General features: G+C 36.9%; 2 protein-coding genes across 3 annotated transcripts in view; both read right to left on the reverse strand.

Annotated features, from left to right (window-relative positions):
• Positions 1–24,559, reverse strand: part of LOC142334765 (methylglyoxal reductase DkgA-like) — a 431,775-nt gene that overhangs the window by 382,947 nt on the left and 24,269 nt on the right. The gene's annotated exons all lie outside the window — the stretch shown is intronic.
• LOC142334763 (uncharacterized) overlaps positions 1–24,559 on the reverse strand; it is a 45,821-nt gene that overhangs the window by 5,424 nt on the left and 15,838 nt on the right. Inside the window, exons 1-5 of one of the 2 annotated variants that reach the window (XM_075383049.1) lie at positions 21,553–22,264; positions 21,251–21,478; positions 15,589–15,773; positions 14,632–14,774; positions 2,174–2,456 (exon numbers count right to left, since the gene is read on the reverse strand). In XM_075383049.1, coding sequence (XP_075239164.1) covers positions 2,174–2,456; positions 14,632–14,774; positions 15,589–15,773; positions 21,251–21,453 — 814 coding nt within the window. In that variant the 5' untranslated portion in view covers positions 21,454–21,478; positions 21,553–22,264. Of the gene's footprint in view, positions 1–2,173; positions 2,457–14,631; positions 14,775–15,588; positions 15,774–21,250; positions 21,479–21,552; positions 22,265–24,559 lie in introns of those variants that run through there. The other variant, XM_075383048.1, reaches the window with a different exon arrangement.

A 24,559-nucleotide genomic window follows, 5' to 3' on the forward strand; every position in this document is an offset into this window, starting at 1 on the left:
TGAGAAAAAGTAAGCAAAAAGATGCAATTGGATGTTGATTGCTAGGCTTAACCCCTCGGTAAGAGCATAAAGGGAAAAGTACTTAAATAATAAGTATTCCACCGATCTGGTAACTAATTATAAAAAAATACTCGACAGATTGCCAGAGAAAAGCTGCTGTCGATTCCCAAGTGAAACAAGGATACATGGATCAAAACAAGAACAGAAAAATTGATTGCTTTAAAAAGACAAAACTAATACGATTAGATTAGGCACTATGATTCAAATGGAAGGGTAGAAGGAAAAGTAATGACATTATTAAACCTTAGATATGTTAAAAATCGTTCTGCAGCAAAAGTTTGTTACTTTAAAAGGATTAGTTCACACGGCAGAACACACTGAAGAAAACCAAAAACTACTTCATTTATGCCAATAAAACGGGACTTAAAACCCTGGTGTAGGCAGAAAACGCCAAAATAGACGCAAATTCAATAATCTCTATCAATTTTACCTAAGAATAATTATCTTCCTTAAATTTAAAACTAATGACAACAATTAAATATAACTGATTAACGCGGAATTGCTTTTGAATGAATACTTGGAGCTTGGATCTATTGCAGCCTGCTTCAGTCATGGGTAGGGTGAGTAACTAAATTCACTCAGGGCGGGCTTCAAATGACGTCATTAGGGTTATTTACCACTGTGACCACTAATGACTCAATTTAAAAAATACACCAATTTTGGCACTTTCCTTTTGACTTATAGTAGTGAGCTGTCACCACTCGCTTCCAGCTGCTAACACTTTAAATGAGACAGAAATTTAGATCACGCAAAACAAAAAAGTAAAGGGGGTAAAAGTCTTTGCATTGATATAGACCAACACGTTTAAAATAATTGGTTCAAATTCCGTTCGACAGCCAATAAGAAGTTCATCAACCCCAACATGAATGTTAATGTATCCCTAATCTCACAGGTGAAAGTAAAAATTGAGAGAACATACAAAAACCGATTAAAATACGTCTAAAACGGAAAAAAACAAAAAGGCTTGAAAATGCATAGAAAGCTTACAATGTATAACAAAGATAACTGTTTGAAATGTTCAAAAACAATCCACGTACATTTGATTAAACACAACCGACTAATGCCGGGTGAATTGATCTCAAACGACTGGAGAGCGGTTGGCTTTGTCAGTTGTTGGCTACGGTTTAGGAAGGGGAGGAGATTGATTAACGGGAGGAGGAGCTTGAAGACCACAAGATTAATATAATTGCTACAAACTTTGTTTGAGAGCCATTAAATACAACTCTGATATAAGCCACTTAGCAAGAAAAAAATGAAACTAGAAAAATGCCTTGGAAAAGTCAAAATTTTCGCTCGCTTTTTAATATCTTCCAAGCCTACTTTTCTCGCTTTCTGAGGATTTTCCACGACTGCTTTTCTGGCTTTCTCTCAAGATTTTCCACGCCTACTTTTCGCGCTTTCTCTTCGGATTTTGTATGAAAAAATCACTATTTCCTCTGCTTTTAAACTTTTTTCACCAAATTTTATCTTTTATCACGCGCGGCATTTGACTTTACCTATAATAAAACGAGAAGTCACCGATTGAAAAAAAGATCACCACACTTTGACGCGTGAAAATGAGAGCGCAATAATATCTGGCTGATAAGATCACAGAAGTTATTAATAAAATAAAAGTGTAATGAGCTAAAAAGCGGGTCTCCTAAAAGCGGGTCTCCCGTTTCTATTTAGACTTCGTTTTTCGAGTATGGCTTCGTTCTGTATAGATTGCTTTGTTAAGCAACTGCTCTTTAAATCTGAATTGAGCGAATAGTGAAACTAGCCTAAAAAATCACTTCTATACCACGAAATTCAGTTATAACGCGGAAAGTTGGTAATACATTTGATTGAATAAATAGAAAAAATAAGGAGCGGAACAAGGCTCAATAGCCCACGTTGATTTTAAAATACATTGAAATCTTAATTTAAATCACCTAAAGTTAATATTCACTTATTATCTGTTCTATAAAATAATCTATTTATGTATGTTGTTCCACGTGCAGTATAATGTTGTTCTTGGTGCATGTCTATATCCAGCTTGTGCACTTTCCCAGCAACAATGGAAGTGTCTTTATTTAATTGACATTTGATAATGCCGTAAATGTCAGATAACTGCGTGGTTTACGAAAAAATTGACCTGGTTCATTGTTGTGCTCAACGGAAGAGCTGAGACAGTCGGAAGACTTGGACTGAACAGTTGTAGTGTTTGGAGTAGCCAGGTGCTCACTGAACTGGGAGATGCTGATGCTGTGAGTCCTGGGGGGCTCTCCACTCGCTCGCCTCTCCGAGAACTGTATGGACTCGACTGTAAGCATACTGTGACTATTTCCACTGTTCTGAAGTGTTACTGGAACAGTGTAAACTGCAGACATTTGCGAATCCTTCTTGGAGCGCTTCTCAGTCAATGATCTCTGAGCCGCCTGAAACAGATAACTGACTTCCTTTTCTACAAGTAATTTTCAAATAAGTTACTTCAACTGTTCAACTTATAGAATATATTTTGAAGCAACCTCCGGTGGTTCTTGGTTGGCTTTTCAACCCCTGTCTATGAAAACAAAATTTGACACAAATAATGCGATCATCGAACAGCGGCCAGCACATTGCACGAAAATAACTGAGATATCTTAGTTTACCCTCAGCCGATGACGAAAAAAGGCATAGTCAAATTCTTATAAATGGTAAAGTTACCCTCCGCTAGCCTTATATTAGAGTGTAATGTAACCAAAGGTAATTCATGTTACTTTGCTATTTAAATTTTTAAAAACCATACACTCCGTAACAAAATTTAAAATCAAATAAACAAGCAAATCATAATAGTGGCCAAATTACTTCGGACGCTCCGTGGAAATTGCAAGTTTTTTTAAGCGTAATTTAAAAAATTAGATAGCGACCACGCTCGTGCACAATCTTGTCTCAATTGTCCACCAGAGATAAACTGCCTTTACAGAATAGTTCACATGTTGTTATTTACAATTTGATAGATACTTAGAAAAGGACAGACGTCTATTTTTTTAAAAAAAAAAGGTTCATACCAGTGAGATCAAATTTCTTTATTTCACTAGAAAGAACACTCGAACAAAAGAAATGACAGACATGAAATCAACTTTAAAGCAATTTCTCAAGAAAAAATATTTATAAAGTGAGCAACTTATTTTAACAAACAAAAAATGAGTTTCAACAATCAACCTCTATCCCTTTTCCAAACAATATTTCAAACTTCAACGTCTTTTAAGTAACAAATGACCTCCAATTAATATCGATTAGTTTCGAAATCCTCAACTGAAGCATACAAGTACGCGCAAAATAAAAATAATGATCTGCACTCAGTTATAAATCCAAATTAAGAATTCAAATCAGAACGAACTCATACTGGAGGTCACCCATGTGTAAAATCATGACTGTAGTCACGACTGAAGTAGGGCAGGTTTGTCCTTGCAATACAACAAACACTTGATTGAACAAACTAGTTATCAAAGCATATAAACCCACAAGTGCGAAATCCTGAAAAAAATTCAAAAAATAAAAGAAAAAGAACACATATTTGATTATAAAGCAACTAGGACTTTTTGTTATTGAGTTTAAATAACGAGTCGATAAGACAATATGCAGGGGCAATTTTTTTGAAAACAAAATTTGAAAATCATTCGTCTGATCAATCAAAATAATTGCGAAGTCGAATTCCAAACTGTCAAATTAAAAATAAAACGAGTGAAACACAAAAAAATAGCTCAAATTTTTTTTATCTATAATAGCCTATCAATTCAAAAAGAACTTCAGAATCACATATATCAAAATTGCCACCTATGACCTACTATTTACCTGATAAACGCGATTTAGGAGCTAGACAAAAATATAACAAAAAGAGTGTCCAGAAAGACTGTTAGCTATGACCTCCAGCCAATATTAAGCTTCCTTAATGCCACTAGAGCCATCAATGAGGTCTTTAAGATTCAGACTGTAACAACCTTACAAAGATTCAGACTGTAACAAACTTTTCAGACTAACAAACTTACAAAACTCATGTTTGCAAATTTACAAGTTTACAGAACATAGTTTCAAGAATAAAGTAATGAAGAACAGACCTTATGTAGGTCTATTTGACGTCACTAGATCTTCAACAATTACTCTCAGTAGTGAGACTCAGTAACAAATATACAAACATACGAACAAAATATACAAAGTTTTAAAATTCAATAGAGAACAGTCTTTATTAACACGTAAAATCATTAGTTGACCATAGACGATTCCATACAACAGCATTTGTGCCTCATTAAGAAATATACATTGGATTTGCAAGAAACAGTATTCCATATTTGCTATTTCAACTTTGATGCATTCTAAAAGGTACGAACGCGTAAACAAAAAAAAGTTATTAAAGGAGATAAATTTTCTTTATTTCGCTAGAATGAACGCTACAACAGATAAGACGACCCAGTTGCAATCAAATCTAACGCATGTTTGCAATATAAAAAGACGATTTTATCAAGCAACACCAATTTTAAACAACCAAAAATGAGATCCAGAAATCAACATTAATCCCGTTTTCAAATTAAATTTCAAACTTGTCTTTCAAGTACCAACTTCATTATTATTCAGAATGCGTGGCTTCAAACATTTGCAATTAGAATCTAAAAACTCAATTTAGGTCAACAAGTGAGTGCAGAAGTAAGAAAAAAAGACCTCTGCACTCACTTATAAATCTAAATTGAGAACGTATTTTAAAAGAAAGGTAGTCAAATAATGGGCTATCAAGTTTGCTAAGTCTAAATTTCCTTGAAACATACCAAACTCTTCTTTTAGGTAATCAAATAGTCATCAAATCAAACAAACCCATGTATACAAAAATTTAATAACAGAAATCTTAAATTTTGTGTTAAAATTTGAAAAAAAAACGAATACAACCTCAAGAAATTTCAAAAACTAAAAATAATAAGAACAAGCGCGTACTCACGTTTGAGTAAGAAGCAGCTAGACCCTCTTGTTAAAGTGTTTCATTCACAAGTTAGAAAAAATGAGGGGCTAACCGTTTTGTTAAAGAGCTTTATTCAAAGAGCTGGCTAAAATTGAGGGACCAAATAGAAACATAACCGATTAACGTCTGAAGAATTGCTCTCGAACGACTAAAGAAAGCTCTAATCAATTGCAGCCTGCTTCAGTCGGGAGGGGAGTAGCCCTAATGAGACAAAGAAATTCAGTAGGGGGCTTCAAATAACCTCATTTGAAGCTAATATCTACTACTATTAAGACTTAAAGTGAGAAAATGGCACAAGTTTCGGCGCACTTATCACTTGACTTTTAGTATTAAATTGTCGCCAATTGAGATCCGCTGCTTGAAATCGTGAATGAGGGAAAACTTTAGATCACGCAAAAAGCAGAAAATCAGGGGCGCGGAAGTCACTCGAAAAGTAAAAAAAAAACGGTCAAGCAATAATTTTGCATAAAAAAGACGTTTACAATAATTGCTTCTCTTCCAAAGCTTTAAGGCTTCAAATTTTTACGAAATTAAATAGCGCCACTGTTATATTCATGGTTAGCTATCATTGAAAAAAAATTGATTGCGCTATGTGTCATTATTGACTTTAAAAGGACAAAAAATAACAAAAACGGTCGGAACTCAAAAACCCTCTTATATCAATAGAAATTTAGTTTCAAATCATGAAAACTATCAGCTATGCCCTCAAGCCATTGATTACTGTTCTCTATTCTACTGAAGTCATTGCGATATTTACATTACTCAGACTGTGAAAAAACATAAACCGACCACCGTTGAAGGAACAGCTCTGGAACGATTGTCGGGACGATGTCTTTTAGAGGGGGGGTATAGGTAAAAGAAACCTCTATGCGCAAAAAATGCCGACGAGGCTCAGTTGCGATCCCCGATCTCCCGAAGAAGAATCAAGGACATTAATCACTAAGCTACCAATAATTATTAGTAATAACTCAAAAAACGCTTTCGTTTTAGCAACAGGTTTAATTTCTGAATGACAGCAATTTCAATCAGTCAAAAAATTCAAAAGGTCCAGCGTAAAAACGTCAATGGAATGAAACGAATTTTCTATAAGGCTTTCAGTATCAAAGTAAACCATATCATTAGTTGCCCACATAACAATTCAGACAACATTCGGTATACGTCGCATTCAGTATACTTCGCCAGGAAGTCACGAAAAAAATCAAAACAATTCAAATGGTCGCAAACGATTAAAACAAAATGACTCTAAAAACCAATCGAAAAATCTTGATACCGATCCAGATCTGTCTTTTTTGTTGAAAAAAACTCGCTATCGCTTCAGGGTTAATAAAACCAAATGGTAAAAAAAATTGGGCTTTAAAAATCCGTTAGAAGTGAAATGTTTGCAAAAATTTTTAACATCAATAACTCCTGGAAAACGACAAAACTTTTAAAAAGCTCTTTATTTCAAACTCTGCGCTCGAAGGGCTCTAGTGACGGAGCTTATGGTGCTGGAAATTAAAATACTATATTACAGTACACTATTTAAGTTGGACATAGCCTAATTGATCGTTCTTTATCTTCAAGCAAAAACAACGTAACCAGTCAAAATTCCGCGAAGTGTTTTCTATCGGCGTTTAAAATTGTTTCAATTTCGTGAGAACTCTACATGAAATGAAACAAAAAGCACGAAGCACTACTTAAAACGAAAAACAAAAACTATTATGACCATAACAAGCAATACAATTACCAACAAACTTAATATTCGATAAATTCGATAAAAAATTTCAGAAAACTGCAAACAGAAGGCAATCGCCGCACGACTAAAACCTAACAGCTGTTAGGATCAATAAAATTGGTGAATTTTTAGATAAAAAATGAACTGCAACAAATATATAATGGGAACAAAATTAGGGTAAATTTTGCCCAATAAAATCCATAATTGGGATGAAAAAAAATTGCTGATCCGATACTTAAACTCTCAAAAAGGGGTAAATATAGCCCACCGAATTGCATTTATCACCTATTTATCACCTTAGGGATCTTTTTCGCCTCAGGGATCTTGCCCCCGGCCCAGCTTTGTGGGAGCATATTATTTGCACACCCCAGACGCGCGCGCCACACAATAAATTTCTATGTAATGGCACGTGCTCTGTAACTGGGGGGTGCATAACGTACTGGGAGGGGGCACAAACGGAAAAGATCCCACCTTCGTTAAATTTACGTCAATGGTGTGGGACTATACGTTCTATGTCCACTAAATTGGTCGGGTACAATGGGAAAAATCCCTCTCAGCGCAAATCAATCAACAATTCTCAGCCAAAATAATTGAAAATTTAGGAGATAAAAACGTCCGACTACTGTTGAAGGAATTGCTCTCAAACAACTGATGGGGACTCTATTATCTCGCAGCCAACTCCAGCCCAAGTGGTGTTCCTATCAGTGCAATAAGTTCATTACGGCACTTCAAATGCTGAAAATTTTGCATAAAAAAGACCAGGTTTACAATAATTGCTTCAAACTTCGTTGGAGAGCAATTAAAAATTATGGGCATTAGGGGTTTCGGCAATTTTAAGTGCCAGCTTCGGCAGTCTTAAATTTCGGCATAGTTGTACCTAATCAGTTACATTATACCAGCAATTGAAAAAATCATTGAATATCAATATTGCAGTCATTTATTCGGAAAAGAAGGGAAACATGAGCACAAACTTCAAAAAAGCTCAATAACTGCGGCCAAATATTTGTTATAACTAGCCGTCACCGAACTCATTTATACAAATACTACTTAAATTGTTTTAAGGTGTAATTACAGCACTTCAAAAGACAGAGGCGAACAGATCGGCGTTCACTTGTTATACAAACTTTCTCTTTAGGAAACATGCCCATGGAGCATTTTCCGCGAAAATGACAGGAGACATTAGACAGGAAGATTATTTGAAGAAAATTAGAGTGAAATTAACCAGTATTTTTTATTACAGACGCTACCATTTAGCGATGAGTACAAAAGTGAAAAGTGGTAAATAGGTGATTAACGGTACCGATTATTGGGGCAGTTACCAGACATCAGACAACTCATTAGCCAAATAGACCAAATATCCGATCTTATCTTCATAAAACGAGAACTGTTTTTCTTCTTCCTCTACTTCAACTTATTTATAATAGCGTGCAATAAGGTAATGGCTCGTACTACATTGCCGCCTAATGGTGTAATTAAAAACAATAACCAGTACCAAAACTGCAATACTTGGTTCACAGTTTCGTGGAGACGATATTTCAATCACGGTAAGGAGGAATGTTGTTCAATAATGCTTCGATTAGCATTCATAGTGTTCTCCAGCCAACTCAGCAGTCTTCGCTGTTTGAACAAACAATTCAGCTCGGAGCGAGAAAATCTGGGCTCAAATCAATTTCAAATTGGCGTACAGAAAGTCCTTGAAAACATTCTGCTGTCCTTGAAAACTTAAGGCAAAAGATTTTGCCTTTTCGGTGGAGAGCAAACGCTATACTATTAGTCAATGTGAGTAATTTCTGAACTATCAGTAATTTGAGAAACGAAATTCAATTCATTTTGAAGAAAGCGAATTCATTCCAATTTTACGGAGAGAATAGTACATAAATTTTCACTGCATAGCTGTGGCAAAAAGAGGCAAAGAGTAGGGGGTATCAATTAATCCTTACAAATCAACCAAAATTCGGGTCTTTCCCATTATAGCCCCCCCCCCCCCCCCAATGAAATTATAGCCCCTGCATTATGGTATAATTACCATGATTGGGGGGCTATAGGTTATCTGACCACTAAGCTGGGGGGGGGGGGGCTATAATGGGAAAGACCCCAAAATTCCACTAAAAACAATCAACCATGAAATTATTACCCTCTACTGCCCAGGTAAAAAAAGATTCCCAAATTTAATGGCAGAAGCTGTATCTGTTGTCCACGAAACTACAAAAAAGAGCAAGAAATAATTTAAATCGTACACTTCTTTAAATAGATCCAGTTCAAATATCTGTTAAATGATAGCTGACAGAATGTACTAAAGAATGCACAGAATGTACGAAGTCAACGAGTTTATCCGAGAATTTAAGAAGTAGCCCCCCACGACAAATCCTCGAGATAATTTGAGCACAGCGTGGTATCCGCAGTTAGGTTCTGTCCCATCACTTACAGCCAGCAAAGTTTGACAATTACTAGAGACGAAAAAATCTTGACAAGTGAGAAAACCTGTTTCGCAAACGCCTTCTTTTCTCAGTAGAACGTAACCATCTGAAATTGATGTCTTTACAATTTAAGAATAAATATAAATATACTAATTGTGATGGCTAGTTCCAACTCCATATTAAGCTATAAAAATCATTCTCATGGCAAAAATACGCTTTAATAATTTCCTGTCAGCCTAATTTTTGTCAACGGAAATTATAGCAGAGATAATTGTAACACCCCTCTTCTTAATTCAGAGAACGAAGACAAATATATTTGGAACACTTTGAGTGGGTGCTGACGAGTGCATGCATGTCTGCGCGTGCTTGCATGCAAGAGAAAAGTCAATAACTTGAACATTCAAACATAACCAACTAACGTCGGATTGCTCCCAAACGACCAGCGAGCGGTTGGCTTCGTCAGTAGCTAGCCACTGTTTAGTGAGGCTAGTTTTAGCTTAATTGAAGGGCGTGCAGTGAGCGCAGCGGAGGGTGCACCGCAGCGGGGTGGGGGGGGGGGTACAACAGTGGACTGGGGAGCGATGTGGGGCGGTGGGTGTGGACGTGGGATCAATTTAAAAGAACCGCCCTTCACACTAAGCACTGGAAGGACTACTAAACGCGGTAAAGGCCCTCTAATGAAGCTTAATGCCCGCTGGGCGCTACCTGTCTGTCCTGTCTTTCAGGACGAAAAGTCAAATGGGTCAGACGAAAAATCGGTCAAGAGAAAAATTGCATGAAAAAGACAAACAGGATGCTACAAACGGCGTTTGAGAGCAATTAACAATGAATTCCAAAACAGTAATAGCTAATTCATTTATGATAAAACATTTCTATTATAATTCAGCGTTAATGAGGATAATAGATGATGTCACGCCACATAACAGCAGCTGAATTGCGGCATTAACAAAGATTCAAGGAAAGAGAGAGAGAGATAGAGATAAAACGCAAACGAAAAAGAGAAGAAAAGAAAACCCAACCCACAGAGAGAGAGAGAGAGAGAGAGAGAGAGAGAGAGAGCTAGGAATATTTTCCATAATGGTATTCGACTCTGCAACTTCTAGTTTTCTTACCTTGTTAGTAATTAAATCAAATAGAAAAAATTGGTAAGTGCAAAATTTGAAAGATAAATTTCCAGATTTCAGCGTGAAAAAATTTCAAGCTTTAACAGTTTCACTGGCTCATAAAGATCCATAAACTTTGAACATAAATTTCCAAAAATTTGAAAACACTAAATTTTATCAAAAAATTGTTTAAAATTGCATTAAGAAATTGATAACCACTGCATTAACTCTAGAAACAATACAGCAGCTTTTTATCAAACCGTGGAGGAGTTCCCTGTGCCCGTAAAGATTCAAACAACTTAAAAAATTGCAAATATTATTGAAAAATTGCACACATTCGTGACATCTAAATCTTGAAAACCATTCGATTACACCTCGAAACTATACAGTAACCTATTGTCAAAGCCTAGAGGAGGGCCCTTGGCTCTTAAGGCTGGAGAAACCTAAACAACAAATATTTTCAAAAAACTTGAAGAAAAAAGCAGGTTATTGCTAAAAATTGCAAAAATTTATGATATAAAAAAGTTGAAAACTGTTTCAAGGCATATATAAATTTTTTAGTAACGTATTATCAAACCTTTAGTTTTCTGGCACCTGAGTCTGCAAAGATTTGAATAATGAAAATTAAAAGTAAAAAAAATGCTAAAATTCGTAATGTTGAAATGTGAAAAACTGAGGCTCCTTGACACCTAATACTGATAAAACTCGAAACATAGCCGACATATTGCCGTAAAATAGCCACCATTGACGCGCTTGATGCATATTGGGATTAAAAGAGAAAAAAAGAAGAGAAATTGACAAAAATTTTTCTAAATCGACGTGGTTTCTGTTGGATTCTAAAACTATACTTAACTCAGCTTCTAAACTGAAAACTAATAAGCTTAATACCATTGTCAGCTAGCGAACACTCTAATGGAATTTGATAACATAATTCTCAAGGACTTTATGACCGGGCTTTATCGGTTTATCCCGTCTCTTTTGATTTTGCTCTTTGACCTTGACTGCATTCACCATCTTGCGTAACTCATTGAGTGAAATGATTTTAAAACCGTTCAGTTGAAACAGTGAGTGAGGTAAGTCAAAAGTCAAACGTGAAAGTCGTGACTTATGTAAAACAAAGTACGTGATCAAAAGGTAAAGCGAATTAAAAAAAAAGGAGAGCGCCTAAATAATAGCCGTTTGAGGCTGACGGCGGCTATTAAATATGACAAAAAAATTCAAAAAGCTTAAAAATTGTGAAAATTAGTAAAAATTTGCTTGTTTTTAGCGAGCGGTTGTTCGTCAGTAGCTAGCCATGGGGGAGAGGGGGTGCACTGGGGGCTGATTTTTTTTTGGGGGGGGGACAGTTGGAGGGGGTAACAGCGCGTTGGGGGTGTAGGGGCAATAGTGGGTGGGGGTCAACAGTGGGGGGGGGGGGGGGGGGTTGGGTCTTCAACCTCTAAGAACCACCCTTCACACCATAAGTGTAAGTCTCCAAAACAATTTGAGCTGAAACAGCGGAAAGGCTCTTAAGAGCACTTTTCGAGGACGAAAACTCAAATGGGTCAGACGAAAAATAGGTCAAGCAAAAAATTGCATTAAAAAAAGACCAAGCTTCAAACTTCTTTTGAGAGCAATTAAAAATTGTGACTTATTCATATGGAGCCACTCTTCACTTAAGTTTAATTTAAGTAAGTTTAATTTAAGTAGAGGCTCGGTGATGTGCCTGCGCAGATAACGTTCCCACCGCATCGCATCGTAAATTTGTGCGACAAAAACAAGTTCATCTGTCGAAGCAAAAGAAGGAATATATCAGCTTGTAAATTGATTAGCTCCTGAGTAGAATTTATCTATCTTGTACATGCAATGATTTAATCAAATACATCTAATTTTCAGAACTCTTAATGTTTGCCAAAAATTGTTGCTCTCTATAATGTCTTATTAATTTAAATCCTTAATAATTCTCTCTGATGCAATATAAAAGAATCTGGTTATTGTTTTATATTACATTATTTTTTTAATTTGACACCTAATTTTCAAAAAGTATCAAAAAATTTGTTGAAACGAAATTTCTAATTTTCTAATTTGGCGTACATTTTCAGTTAGATTCTAAAACTATGCTTAATTCAGCTTCTAAACTGAAAGTTCAAAAGCTTAAAATGTCAGCTAACAAACACTCGAATGAACCTCGATAACATAAGTCTCATTGACTTAATGACCGGGCTTTATCGGTTTATCCCGTCTCTTTTGATTTTGACAGTATACACCACATAGCGTAATTCAACGCGAGAAAGAATCTGAAATCAATTCAGTTGGCACAGTGAGTGAAGTAAGTCAGAAGTCAAACAAAAATCGTGACATGTAAAACGAAATACTTGATCGAAAAGTAAAGCGAACTAAAAAACATCCATCTCGGCAGAGTCATTGAAAAAGATCAAAGTCATTGAAAAATAGATGAAAACATCTTTAAAAAAGACACAGCGCCCCAATACAAAAAAGGAAATTGTAAAAAAGGAGATTGTAAAAAAGGAGACTGTAAAAAAAGAGATCGCCTAAATAATAGCCCATGAGACGCGGCTATTAATAAAGTTAACAGAACTTAATTCACAGAACTTAATTGGAGACTCAATAATAAAAATTGCTTTTGTAGAGTGATTTGAGGTTAGACCAAACCCAATGAACAAAACTTGCTCAAATAAGAATTAAAAATGCTGCCAAACGCAATTCTGTCGGAATTGCATGAATGGATGAACAAAAAGCATATTCGAATTGAGCTTGACGTCATATGGTTGTAGCAGAAATCTTGACAAAACATAGCCGGCAGAATACCGGAAAAAACTGGAAGTTGGGGCAGGTATTTTGGGTGGGGAGGGGGTGGGGGATTAAGGTAGTGGGGGTGTAGGCAGGTGCTATATACGTTCCCAGGGGCGTAGGTAGGCAGGGGTAAATGTTTGGGGTTTAGGAATGCGTTGGGGTTTGTCGGCGGGTCGATAGTTGGGGTGTGAGGGGGCTACAAGAGGGGGGTTGGTAAGTTTTGGGCGGTTAGGGTGGTGGGGGAGGGGGAGGGGGGAGGTTAGATAGGTAATAGGACTTACGGTATCAGGAAATCTCGAAATGACATTTTCTTGAATATTACCAGCACTTTGTATATTACAAACTGAGCTACTGTTAAATTCCAAGGTTCGGAAACAGAAGTCAACGTCCAAAAAAGTGATAAACGTTCGAATATGAAGAATTCAAAAATCAAATTCCGATAAAACTTGCTTCAGCTAGAAAAGATAGCCGGCAAAATAATCACTAACCTAACTCAAAATGAATATCAAGTAAAGCAACAACAAAAAAATTAATAGAATAGTGAAACTAGACATCATTCAGACTGTCAACTTTTAGTTTTGGGGTCTGGGTGGCTGCGGGTGAGGGTTCGTGGGTGCATGCGGGATGTATGTAGGTTTGGGGTGTAGTTATGTGGTGTGGGTAGTGGGGGGTGCTTGGTAATAGGTTAATTGGCGGGCGGAGGGGGGTGGCGTGGTTTATGGTGGTCGATAAGACTAGCAGGTAGGTTTGAAAAGGGAGAAAGGACTGTTATGGGAAGGAAACTTCTCAAAATGACCTTCGAACTTGCATATTACAAGCAGCTCCTAATTTCATGAACGAACTTGCTTCAGCTTAAACAACCTGTAGAATATCAACACCCCTCTTCGAGTCGTAAAAAACAAAAGAACGCCAATAAACGCTATCGCTGTTGCTGCTTTTACCAAGCCATCAATAATATAAATCTATATTATAAAGTAAAAAAAAATAGATACTCAAAGTAATTAGGAAGTCCAATAATTCTGTTTCATCGTCATAAATTTGGCGCTTCAAACGAAATTTCTATGGCATTTTTTTGGTAAACAAAGGGACAAAAATAGATGAAATAACCTGATTCATAGTCAATTTATCTGGTTTTTGGCTAAATTAGCCAGGCACTACCCAAAATGATAGAACTAGGTCATAAAAACAGCTTTGTAAAATTGGTGAACAAATAAGAGAATTCCTTATTAGTAACTAATTTCATTTTTGTAAATAACGTATTTTGCTCAAATAACAGAATTTTGCAAAATTGGCGTAAAAATTGCTATGTTCATAAACACTTTAAACCTCGACTGCTCGAAAAACTGCCCGAAATTTAAGAAAACCATCCAATTAAAATATTCTGCGCTTGACGGTCACTCTAGTAACGCCACTCAAAATTTTCTACGATGAACTTCGGTCGGTCAAGATTGGCTTAACAAAAACCCTTCATTAATTTAGGTCAGAAAAATTATGGCCCAGCATACATATTTACCCATATTTTATTGCTGGAATAATTGGCAGCCTTTAAGACAATCTCGGCATGGTGAATTCCTGTATATATGAAAAATAACTAGCCTGGAATCGGTTCTTCTTGAATCGGGAGGCAGTGGATCGGACCTTGAGGAACACCATAATGTACAACAGGGTGATAGTCAACAGCACCAGAGCCGCCGAAACGGAGTAGATCAGGTGCACTTCTAGCAACTTGTCCGAGAGAACTAAACATCGAACACTTGAGCTGGACAGGCATATTTTCATAAAACAAAAATTTTGAAAGAATTTTCTAAATACAAATTACTAAATTTATTAAAATTTACAAAACAGAAATGCCTTGAATCTTATTTAGTTACCGAGTCAGTTAACAAAGGTTTAATATATAGACCGATAGCTATTTGTAAACTAAAATCTGCGCATAGTATCCAAATTATTCAGAAACTCTCGAGAATTTTATGCTCAAGCTATCTGGTAGAACTACTTCAACTTTCTTAAAAACAAGCAATGGCAAAAAGCAAGTGTTAGAAGGTTGTGAGATAACAATCTAATGTAAATTGTGCATGAAATAAGCTTAATATAGCTTAAGAAGAAGCTCTTCTTGTTCAACGTTTGCTTGGCCAGATAAATGAAGCCTTGAGGAACAAGAAAAAAATGAGAAAAGGGGGCTATAAGAGATGTCCAAGTGAGAGAGCTTAAGACCAGTTGGAGTAATGGTTAGAAAACTAGACTTGCAAGTAAGAGATGCTGGTTCGAATCCAGTACTGTTCCATTTTCACAGTTATTAGGCCTGCTTAGACCCCCCCCCCCCCCCCCCCCTCCGTAACATCGAGCAAGAATTTACTTCGGAGAGTTAGCGCAATTCTTAAGGTCGTATAGATTACCTGAGGTTTTAGACCAGATTATGAAAGTAAATTTTCATTTTAAAAGCTAACACAGTAGGTTTGGTTTTTTCAAAATTTCAAAAGTTGCATTTGTTTGTTTTAATGCACATTTCTACAATAGAATGACAAGTGAACTAGGGGGAAAGAGAGTACTAACAGAGGGGGATCACTCCCAGCATGAGTGCGATCAGAGAGACAATGCCACAGAGGATTTTGGCCCTGGATTCTGTTATGAATGTGCGCGTGGGCCAGCAGATGGAGAAATACCTGTCCACAGCTATGTTCAGCAGAGACAAAATGGATGCACACTCCAGAACCATAGTCACAATCGTCAGACTGTCACTACAACACAACAGAACACAACCTAGCCACAAATAATCAGATTTCCTCTTCACACAGAGCTTATAGCATAACCGACCAACGTCGGCAGAATTGCTCTCGAACAACTAGTGAAAGTTCGAATCTACTGTAGTCCGCTTCAGTCGGGGTTTACAAAGGGGGGGTGCTTCAAGGTCATCGGAGGTTATTACATAGCACTACAACCACTAATAAAACCACTAATAAGAGAAAAAAATTAGACTAATATTGGAGAATTTTTCATTTGACATTAAGCAGTGAGCTCCCGCGACTTGAGTTCAGCCGCTGACACTTTGACTGAAAGAGAACTTTATATCACGCAGAACGAAAAAGGGTTGATGGGCCAAGTGAGGGGATCTAAAAGAGGAGGGGTCAAACTCCAAGAACCCCCTTCATATCATGAATTTGTCTCGTAAAATTTTTTCACTGAATCCTATACTTAGTTACTTAGAGACTAGTGCCCTCCGGGCTTCATCTGTTTATCCTGTTTTGGAGGATGAGAAGTCAGAAAATTCAGACAAAAAAATTGGTCAAGCAAAAATTCGGAAAAACAACAAGAGATATATAATTACTAAAAACTTCTTTTGAGAGCAAAATTCATTAACATATCTGTAAAATTGCCAGAAAATAGCCACGATTAATTCTATGACTTAGTTTAAGTAACGGGCAATTAAACCAAAGCCTCATGGCTTTATTTCACTTGATTTGATTTCATTTTCCGACATCGAATCCGTCTGTCGAGCAGCGGTTTTGTGGACGCCGATTAAGCCGGAATAGCAAACATTTAAACTAGCATAGAGAGGTAAGAAAATTACGCAGCAGTATGTTGAGATGGTGGGAAAAGTATTTATAGAGAAACAAAAATCTGATTGACGCAATTCATAACATAACTGACTAGCGTTCGGCAAAAATGCTATCAGACAAATGGCGAGCGGTTCGCTTCCTCAGTAGCTAGCTGCGGCTTAGGGACGGCCGCTTTAGCGTAATAGAGGGGAATGAGCATTGGGGCTAGGGAGGAGTGAGCCCAGTTGCGGTTACGGTTGAAATGAGGTGGGGTGCTGGTTAAGTGGAAGGGGGTTAAGTGGGATGTAGTCAAACTCTAAGAACCGCCGATCACACAATGCATCTATGTCTCTTGAGCAGTTTTGGTGAATCACATAATAAGAGGCCAATGAGCCGTAAGGCTCTAAGAGAACTTAATGCCCTCCGGGCGCGACCTTTTATTCCGTCTTTAGCACGAAAAGTCAAAGGGTCAAACGAAAAATAGGTCAAGCGAAAAATTGCATTAAAAAGAACACAGTTGCTACAAACAGTCGTTTGAGAGCAATTAAAAAGAGCGGATCTTTTACTTATAAAATTGAGCAACAACAAATTCTCAAACAAACTTGGTTCAGATGTGTTACTTAGAATTAGTTTACTGAAGTCCATTAAAATAACTAAGTCAAGTCGGACGGGGAAGTCAGGTCAATAAGTTAAGAGATATTCTCTGCCTGTGTCCCCTAGTACGTCTGGGGGGTGTCTTTAAAGGATGTTTTAGGATTTTTTTAGAGCTATAGGCCACTACTGCGATTTAATTGAGAAAAGTGAACCAATTTTGGTGCGCATATACTAATTCATGTGATTTACAGTAGTAGATTGCTGCCATTTGAGCTCAGCTGCTTTAAATTGAGACTACGGGGTCAATTCTGATAACGCAAAAATCAGAATTCTAACTTCATAAAAATCACAAAAAAAATCCGATCGGATAGACAAAAATTTTAGGTCTTTCCCATTACACCCCCCCATGAAATTGTAACCCCATTGTGGTTTAATTACTATGATGGAGGGCTACAGGTTATCTGACCACTAAGCATGGGGGCAATAAAGGGAAAGACCCAAAATATTAAAAACACGACACAAACGGTAACAGCCTCAAAATATTTGAGAACTTCTGGTGCGGTAAAGCCAAAGCTTTCGTACTTCTGATCAAATTTAACCATTTTCTGCCTTAATTTTTTCGAAGACGACTACAAACAATTTACAGCGACACAACTATTCAGACAATAAAACAACCACACCCCCACCCCCAGTAGACCATTATGATCATCTATAATTGTTTTTTCACACCTTCATAATTAGTGTCTGCTAATTATGGATAGTACCAACTCTTATCAGCGTACAAAAATCATATTCAGCGCACAACAGGCTCTGGTTGGTTAATAAATAAGAAAACAAAAATATTGTTCACAGGAAAGGGCATTTTCACTCCTTCCAGTAAGCAAAAATAGAAATGCACAAAATTTTACCAGTATAGCATAGCCATTTTAAATTTAACCTTTTTCTCCGTGCCAAGGTTAACCAACTAGCCAAAATTGCGAGATAACACTATTTTTTACAATTGATCTCAAAACATGGCGTTAGACTTCTCCTCCGGCAATACATGGACTATTAGCCCCTTGAGAACAATCGTGCGTCACAATCTGCTATAACAGCGCATAAAGTTGCCACTAGATTCCATCAGATATGCGTCTGCAGTGCCTAATTTCCACCTGACAACCTTTTTAAAGACTTAAAAATCTTATTTTTGACACATTAGGCAACAAATTAAAGGCGACGGTGCACATCTTTTATTTATTTTTGCCTATTGGATAAACAGCTGAACAAAAGAAACACGATTTCATCAATGCCAGGAGATAAGATTTCAACGCAGTTCACAATTAAGAGGAAAAAAACTATTTTATACCAAATGAAAGACTCAAATAAAACAAAGATATATTGGACGACACATTTGACGCATATGAAAAACAATTGAAATACATACGGTAAAAACAAGTATAGCTTTAACTTGCCAAATAAAATTATAAACTTCATCCCGCAGACAGAAAAGTTCCACCTAATTTACTTTGAGTGGAACTACCTATCGCTCAATCAAACCAATTTTCATTAGAAAAGCTATGATTCATTAGTTATGGAAGAGGCCAATTCAATTGGCTAATCTAAATTAACCCGGATGTTGAAGTCCGACGGAAGTCTTTCCTTCGCAGTTCCAAATTTGTTAGCACCAAAAATTAACTAAGCTAAAATTTTGTTCGATTTCATTTTGTAGACAAAATATTTGCACAAAATTTCATTTTTCAAACATAGCTGGCAGATTGCCAGAAACAAGCCGCAATAGATTCGTAGATCGGCAGTCTAAAAAAAAACAGTAAAAAAGACAGACCAAAAAAATTCGTCTTTTCATTGAAGGCTGATCTGTTATATTTTGAATAAAAAATCTGTATAAGTTATTGCTGCCACTATTAGCTGATCTCAAATAACCTTCATTTAGAGTGACACACACCCATTTGACCTTATCTCTTTGAATTAAAGTAAATAAAAGTCAATTTCAATTTGATGAAGTCATTTGAGAGTGAGGTAAGTCAAGTGTGACAAAAAATTTAATCACGCGCATGAACAAAAAAAAACTCGCTCCACTAAGAGCGAAAAGTGACGTCACACGTGCAATTCAGTTGAAATTGCATGAACGAATGAAAAAAAAGTGGCTGTGACGTCATATGGTCGTAACAAAAATCATGACGACGAAATAAAACATAGCAGGACAAGTCCTGACGTACAATTCAAAGAATTTTCATTGACTTAACAAACATCTAGACCTAGAATGGACAATGAGTGAATTGGGAAAACCATTTCTAAAAAAAATCAGATGAAAAAAACAAAAAAAAAACAGAATATCAATGTCAAAATGCTGCTAGGGAGAACAAAAACCACTAGTGAGATATGTAATTTTGATTCTAACAAAAAACTAGGTCCAGAATGAGCTGTGAATGGATTGGGAAAACTATTTAGAAAAAATCCGATCCAAAAAATTGAAAAAACAGTAAAAATCAGAGCGAAATTGCCGCATAAGAACAAAAAACCACTACCGAGAAACCGAATTTTTGTTCAAACACCGTTTTCTCACTCTACTTTAAAATTAGAGCGAAAAAAATGCACGCCGCAAAACCACTCGCTTTTTCGCTCCATTTCCTCTTTCGGCGCGACCAAAATCACCACTCCAATTTGACTTCAAAAATCATGAAAATGTGTGAACAGATCTTTAAAAAAAGACAGCGCCCCAATACAATTCAAATTCTTTGAATTGTAAAAAACCAAGAGAAGGCCAATAATAGCCCCAGCTATCGCTGTGCGGCTATTAATAACCAAGAACACAAGAAGCTAAGATTGGACGGATTTCTGTTAAACGAGAGGCGGATCAGGGAACAATTAAAAAGTGCTTCAGCGGGGGGGGGGGGGGGGATTTTTTTACAACACTACAACACAATAGAGTGGTAAAAATTGAAATAACTTTCAGCTCATTTTCTATTTGATTTTTATTAGTACAAGTTAAGGGGTTCTATTTTTCTTCACCCCGATTCATTTAACCCCTCATATTATAAGGCTATATAACTTAACACCATATCATTTCACTCCCTCTGTTAATTCACGCCTCTACCATTTGACCCAGCTTAGCAGTTGACATTGCAGTGATGTTTTCTCATAATTAAGTGCACCTAAACGTCACTCTGACAAACAAATTATTTGCATTAACACGACAAACCGGACTAAAGCTAATTAAACTAACCGGATTGAAACTTCATCTGAGAGCAATTACGAATTAATTAATAAGAAGATCAAAAATATTATACTTAATACAAACGAAAGACCCTGACAAAAACAAACCAATTAGTGTCGAATAAATTGCTCTCAAACTACAGGCGGGGCAATTTTGACCGAGGGCTGTAGCCTAGATCAACTTTACTTTATGGGTGCAAAAAGCGACCAGGGAGGGATTCCAGCCACCGACATTTGAGAGTTCTCGCTAAATGCATTAACCACTCGGCTACTAGTCTCTTGTGAATTCTTATCTTACAATCACTTGATTTTAGTAACAAGCTTTAATTAGGAGTGGGAGCAATTGAGATCACTCAAACATGAAAAAGACCAGCTTTGAAAAGTCACTAAGGAAGTCAAACATTTTCCAGAACAAAAATGACGAAACGGTCAACCAAAAATTTTGCATAGAAAACACGCATACAATAATTGCATCAAACTTCGTTCGAGAGCAACTAAAAACAAAATTAAGACAGCACATTTGATAATTACTAAATCAGCGGTTCATTAGAATCTCAGGTTCGATCCCTTGGATCAGATAGACTGCCGCGCTTAATAGAAAACTCAACCGTCATCCAGTAAATTTGTATGAAAAACAGTTAATAGAGAAAAACTTATGAAAAACATTTATTTCAAAACACGCCCCCCCCCCAAAAAAAATACCTTAAATTAAGATTTACTCTCTGAGCTTGGAATTCTCAGAAAGTGATGATAATTTTTCATATTTACCGAAAAATTCTGAGTACGTTAAATCTGACCAATTACCCTTACCAAAATTGTGTCTCAATCTCGAATATAATTGTTATTGGGCCAAGCATAATGAGCCAACTTACGGCGGCGAGTTGCAATCTTCGGGGCTGCTTGCCCAGACAAATACAGTCTCGACTGGCATTGCTAGCATGGATCCAGAGAGATTGATGCCCGCCAGGAAGAAAACAAACACTTCGAATGTGCACTTGTTCCTCTTCCCGCCGTACACTACCAGCACGCATATGTTGAACATGGATCCCAACACTGACAGAAACAGCATCAGCATTGCTATAACCTCGCATTCTGCTCCACTGAAATTGAAATAAATCTATCGTTATCTGTTCATAGGGCTAATTGGAGTACAATCGATGATCTAAGAAACTACCTGTGGTGTGCTGAATTCTTATCTTCTTGTTGCACGAGGTAGTTAGATTTACTGCATGAATGTACTAATCAAGTTGTTTGCGTGTGTGCATGCACAATTTCCAAAATGGGTTTTGATTATTTAGGTTTTCAGCTGAGCGGTTTGTCTTCTGATGCTGTGGATCGACAACTTCTATATATTCTTATTGAGTAAGTATATTCTCTCAAAATTAGCAAAATTTGAGGTTTCAAAATAGTTAACTTTCTGCTACTACCAAATTAGCTCTCTCTATTTACTAAGCAAATATTAGTTACAGCTTGCATCAATCTAGAATATTCTATCTGATAATGTGTACATGTTTAAATCAGTTTAATTGATTCGAAATTTTAAGGACCGTCACACTCCCCCACTTCAGGAAACTTCCGGGCACAAAAGTTTTCTTACTACAATTTTTCTTTGACGGTCAAAATTGAGTTTTCTTTACGAGTTTTGCCACTTTGTTCCAGTCCAGTTGTTATCAGTCGAAATAGAAAAGAAGAGCCAAAAGGGCCAATAGAATTCCGAGTAAAAAATATTGTATCCGAGATCCAAATTTGAATATTCAAGTCCAAGAATAAATAATTGAGAATTTATTGATGATGCTGTTCCTACGGCCATAGAAAGTTGATCGTATCATAGTTGGTTCCACCTGATTTGTCAATTGATTGCCAATTGTTAGTCCATCGTTTCTGCGGTATATTGTACTGCAAGAGTATTTTACAAATTTTAAACTGCACCGGTTGAATAGGGGTTTATCGGATGATTAACAGTTTGAACAGAATATGATCGATCAAGATTGTTAATAGACTCTGCAGTGACATTTGGTGCACTGGGGTATAGACTTTTTTGGGATCTGGTCATAGACTTATTTGAGCTTGGTCCTAGTTCGTCCTCGTCAAGACTTTTCAACTCTTTTAATCGGTTAAAAGCGCATGAAAAAACATGATTGTTCTCTTTCAGTATATTATGTACTGCTTCTATCTCATTTGGGTCATTACTGTGTATGATGGCGATAGGTTTATGAACCACTTCAATTTGTTGATCAGCAGTCAAGAACTTAGGCAAGTATTTACGAACAAATTTAAATTTATGATAGAACCAGATGAACAGCACATGTAAGGCCAGGTTGAGAATGAACACAATGACAGTCAAGGACAAGGATATCTTTATGGGAACATATTCGCTCAAGTGAGATTTTAATGTGGGCTTTAACATAAGCATATCAGAAGTGAAAGGTTTTGCAACGGTGACTAGGTCTTCACTATTTTTTACTTTTGGGCTGAACAATAATTCTGCTCTAACTTTTCTGAGTAGGTCTACGCCTGCTACGGTGCGTGACTCGAAATATGGTAGCTGTTCAACGTCTGGAATGGATGCCATCAGATGTGCAAGGGGGTCTGGTAGTTGAACATCTATAAACTTAGCTGTAATCTTGTCACAGCTTTCCAAGTCTGATCGAATTTTTATATTGTCGCCTATTATTACTTGAAAGTCACAATCCACTGTCATAATACAGATCTTACAACCTGGAATTAGACGATTCCATGACTTGTGCTTCGAGGCGAGACTGTATTCTCTCATTTCGTACGCATCTGTCGCTGAGGTAATGAGCCATATGCCGTATCCAAGATTGTCTGCCTGTACTTGAGTCGGTAGGTAATGAACTTCCGTGTCACATGTTTCGGCAGCTTTCAGTGGTGAGCTCAAAAATAGCGTTGCTAGGCATGAGGGATGATTTGCTTGAGATGCCAAAGGCTCCTGGCAAATGCGATACCGCGATGAGCCTAAGCAACTATCAAATTGGACTTGCGACAGTGTCATTGACTCCATTTGATCCTCCGAGATAGCAAGATATGGGTCCTCAATAACCCATTTAATTGACATTCTCGGTTCGTCCTGAGGCATTGGAATAACTTTTGCGCTATAAGTAGTAAAAACTGTCTGTCGTGAAGCTAACGGAATCGCAAGGGTTAACAGCAACCCTTCTTTGACTGTAATAACATCACGCAGAAGTTTGGAGTCATAATAGGAGAGTATGTCGGAATTTGGAGGTATGGCTAAAGATAGTCTGCTTCCAGAAAGAATTAACTCGTCGGCGACAGACTGTAAAATAGCCATTAAAGAAGCTTTTGGTACGATCGACATTGGAAGATGCTGTTCAAGTAAAGTCGAGATCGAATTTAGGATGTTTGTTCGATAAGTGTACACCGCGGCTCTATAGCTTTTAACATCAGCGTACAACAGTGACAGAAGTGATGCTGTGGTGTCAAAATTGAAATTCAGTTGTTGATTTGAAAAAAACAATTGGGTGCAATCTCTCAATATATGAAAATTATTTTCAATGGCCTTCAATTGTTCTTGTACAACTTGCCAGTTCTTATTTAAAGTTTCTGTCATCTGTTTTCGTGCTTCCTCTATTTCCGCTAATTTATTGCTTACAATGAAGAATTTTGCGTCGTTGTCTGTTTTCATTTTCGATACGTGGTCGACTAGAATTGTAGTAACTGTGCCCAAATGTTCAATGTTTGCTGCATTTTCTTTTGCCTGATCTTGGCATGAACCAAAGATACCTGTCAGTCCACAATTGGCTGATCCTCCGACCATCATCCCTGATCCAAAGAGCCCAATTCCAGCCATTGCAAGGGCTCCTACGTGGGCTCCCCTTCTTTTTCTTGATGGTCGTTTGTCTTCATTTTTAAGGAATGTAGCTGTTTCATTTCTAATAAGATCAACGTCTGTTTGTGATTTTTTTACTTCATTTTCGACTTTTCTTAGTAGCCAATCTACATTAAAAGACGAGGTATTGGCCTGAAAGTTTGTTGAAAAATCCAGTGGGCAAGATGCTGATGGTAGATTCCATTTCTCATTCAAGTTTCGTAAAAGTGCTTTCAGTTCTGGCTTCACGCTGAAGTTGTACTTTGGGAAAGGAACCAAAAACTGGACTGGGACAAATTTCTCTGCCAATAATATTTTTGATTCTTCATTAAAT

The sequence above is a fragment of the Convolutriloba macropyga genome, chromosome 2, assembly GCF_964194025.1.
Source record: "Convolutriloba macropyga chromosome 2, txConMacr16.3, whole genome shotgun sequence".
In the NCBI taxonomy this organism is placed as follows: Eukaryota; Metazoa; Xenacoelomorpha; order Acoela; family Convolutidae; genus Convolutriloba; species Convolutriloba macropyga.